At 47.9% G+C, this 1,540-nt stretch overlaps 1 protein-coding gene across 1 annotated transcript in view; it reads left to right on the forward strand.

The window, feature by feature from the left end:
* Positions 1-1,221: 1,221 nt before the first annotated feature.
* The window catches only part of LOC105540508 (cytochrome c oxidase protein 20 homolog), a 10,194-nt gene continuing 9,875 nt past the window's right edge, over positions 1,222-1,540 (forward strand). The window contains exon 1 of the mRNA XM_011981179.1: positions 1,222-1,311. Within this exon, the coding sequence (XP_011836569.1) occupies positions 1,222-1,311 (90 nt within the window). The remainder of the gene's footprint in view (positions 1,312-1,540) is intronic.

Consider the following 1,540-nt stretch of genomic DNA (forward strand, 5'->3'; position numbering starts at 1 on the left):
TTTAAAAAAATTAAATCGTCCATGTGAAAATACTTTTCAAAGGCAAATAAAACGGACCCCAACAATGTCTACTCTAGCAAATTTTCAAAGTCACAATAAAAATAAAATAGGATGACTCAGTGGTGTTTTACTTGGTGCTTTTCCAGTTTTCCTTTTACAACGTAATCAACCACCACTTCGAAAGAATTCCCCGCTCCTTCACGGAATATTACTACCTTCAACACTGCTTTTCAGATCTGGAGTTCAAAGCATAGTTAGCATTCGAATTTCAGCGGAGAACCCAGAATTGGCAGGATATCACCAGCAGGGTGACTCTCTTCTTTTTCCCTAGCAAACAGTAGAACAGGATGTAGTTTCTCCCCGCGCCCAGACGGACCTTCGATCTTTCTCCCAGGCTGGACTGCAGTGGCGCGATCTCGGCTCACTGCAACCTCCGCCTTCCGTTTTCAAGCCATTCTACTGCCTCAAGCTCCCGAGTTGCTGGGATTACTGGCGCCCCCCACCACGCCAGGCTAATTTTTGTATTTTTAGCAGAGACGAGGTTTCACCATGTTGATCAGGCTGACCCCGAACTCCTGACCTCGTGATCCTCCCGCCTCGGCCTCCCAAAGTGCTGGGATTACAGGCGTGAGCCTCCGCGTTCCGGCACAGTATGTAGTTTCTAACTACAGTTTCAGAAACAAAAACAAAAACAAAAAACAACCCCAACCCCCCCCCACACACACAAAAACCTCACTTTAAAAAAATTAACTTGTGACACATACACATCCTACACCGTGTATTTTACTGGGATCTAGAAAGGTATTAAAAGGGCATGCAAGTAAGGTCGTTACGGAATAAGAATACGCCCACTGAACAGTGCTCATGAATTCGACATCGTTAACAGTGAGCGCTTGCTGTCTGCCTGCGAGCAGCAGAGTTCGAAGCAGCATGACTTTGCACAATGACACACTCTACAAGTCCAGTCTCCCAAGAGTGCCCTTTGAAATACATATAACCTGAACGTGAAATGTAAAAGTACATAAAGGAGGCATAAAGTTAAAGGGGAAAAATTATAAATACTAGAAAAAATTGCTTTGTATTATTTGGATGGCTGAAAGATGGGCTCGACCCTGCACGCACGCGTTCTCGATTTGAGCTCGCCAATATGCAGTATTTTGTTTCACGTTATGGCGCAGTCGTAGGGAAGAGTGAAACGTGCAACACGACTTCACATCAAAAATGCACGTTGCAGAGGCATTTTTCCTCGGGGACGCAGGAAGACTTCGCCCCACGCGCGCCCTCCCCGCGGACACCAACGTCCTGACGCAAGTTCATTAGCAAGCCGCTCCCTCCATTTTGTCCCCAGTCTCCTTTACACGAACTGCGCCGTGCTATTTTAAAGCCACTTAGTAATGAAACTATAAAAGGGAGGAAGTGGGGTGGCCGTGGGAGCCCCGTTTGCGCGAGGCAGGCGCTGGGGACTAAATGGCTGCTGGTGCGGAGTGGGGCTGCCCCGGCACCAAAGGCTCGTCCCGTGGCCGGAAGGACAAAGGACACT

The sequence above is a fragment of the Mandrillus leucophaeus genome, unplaced genomic scaffold (assembly GCF_000951045.1).
Source record: "Mandrillus leucophaeus isolate KB7577 unplaced genomic scaffold, Mleu.le_1.0 Scaffold220, whole genome shotgun sequence".
In the NCBI taxonomy this organism is placed as follows: Eukaryota; Metazoa; Chordata; class Mammalia; order Primates; family Cercopithecidae; genus Mandrillus; species Mandrillus leucophaeus.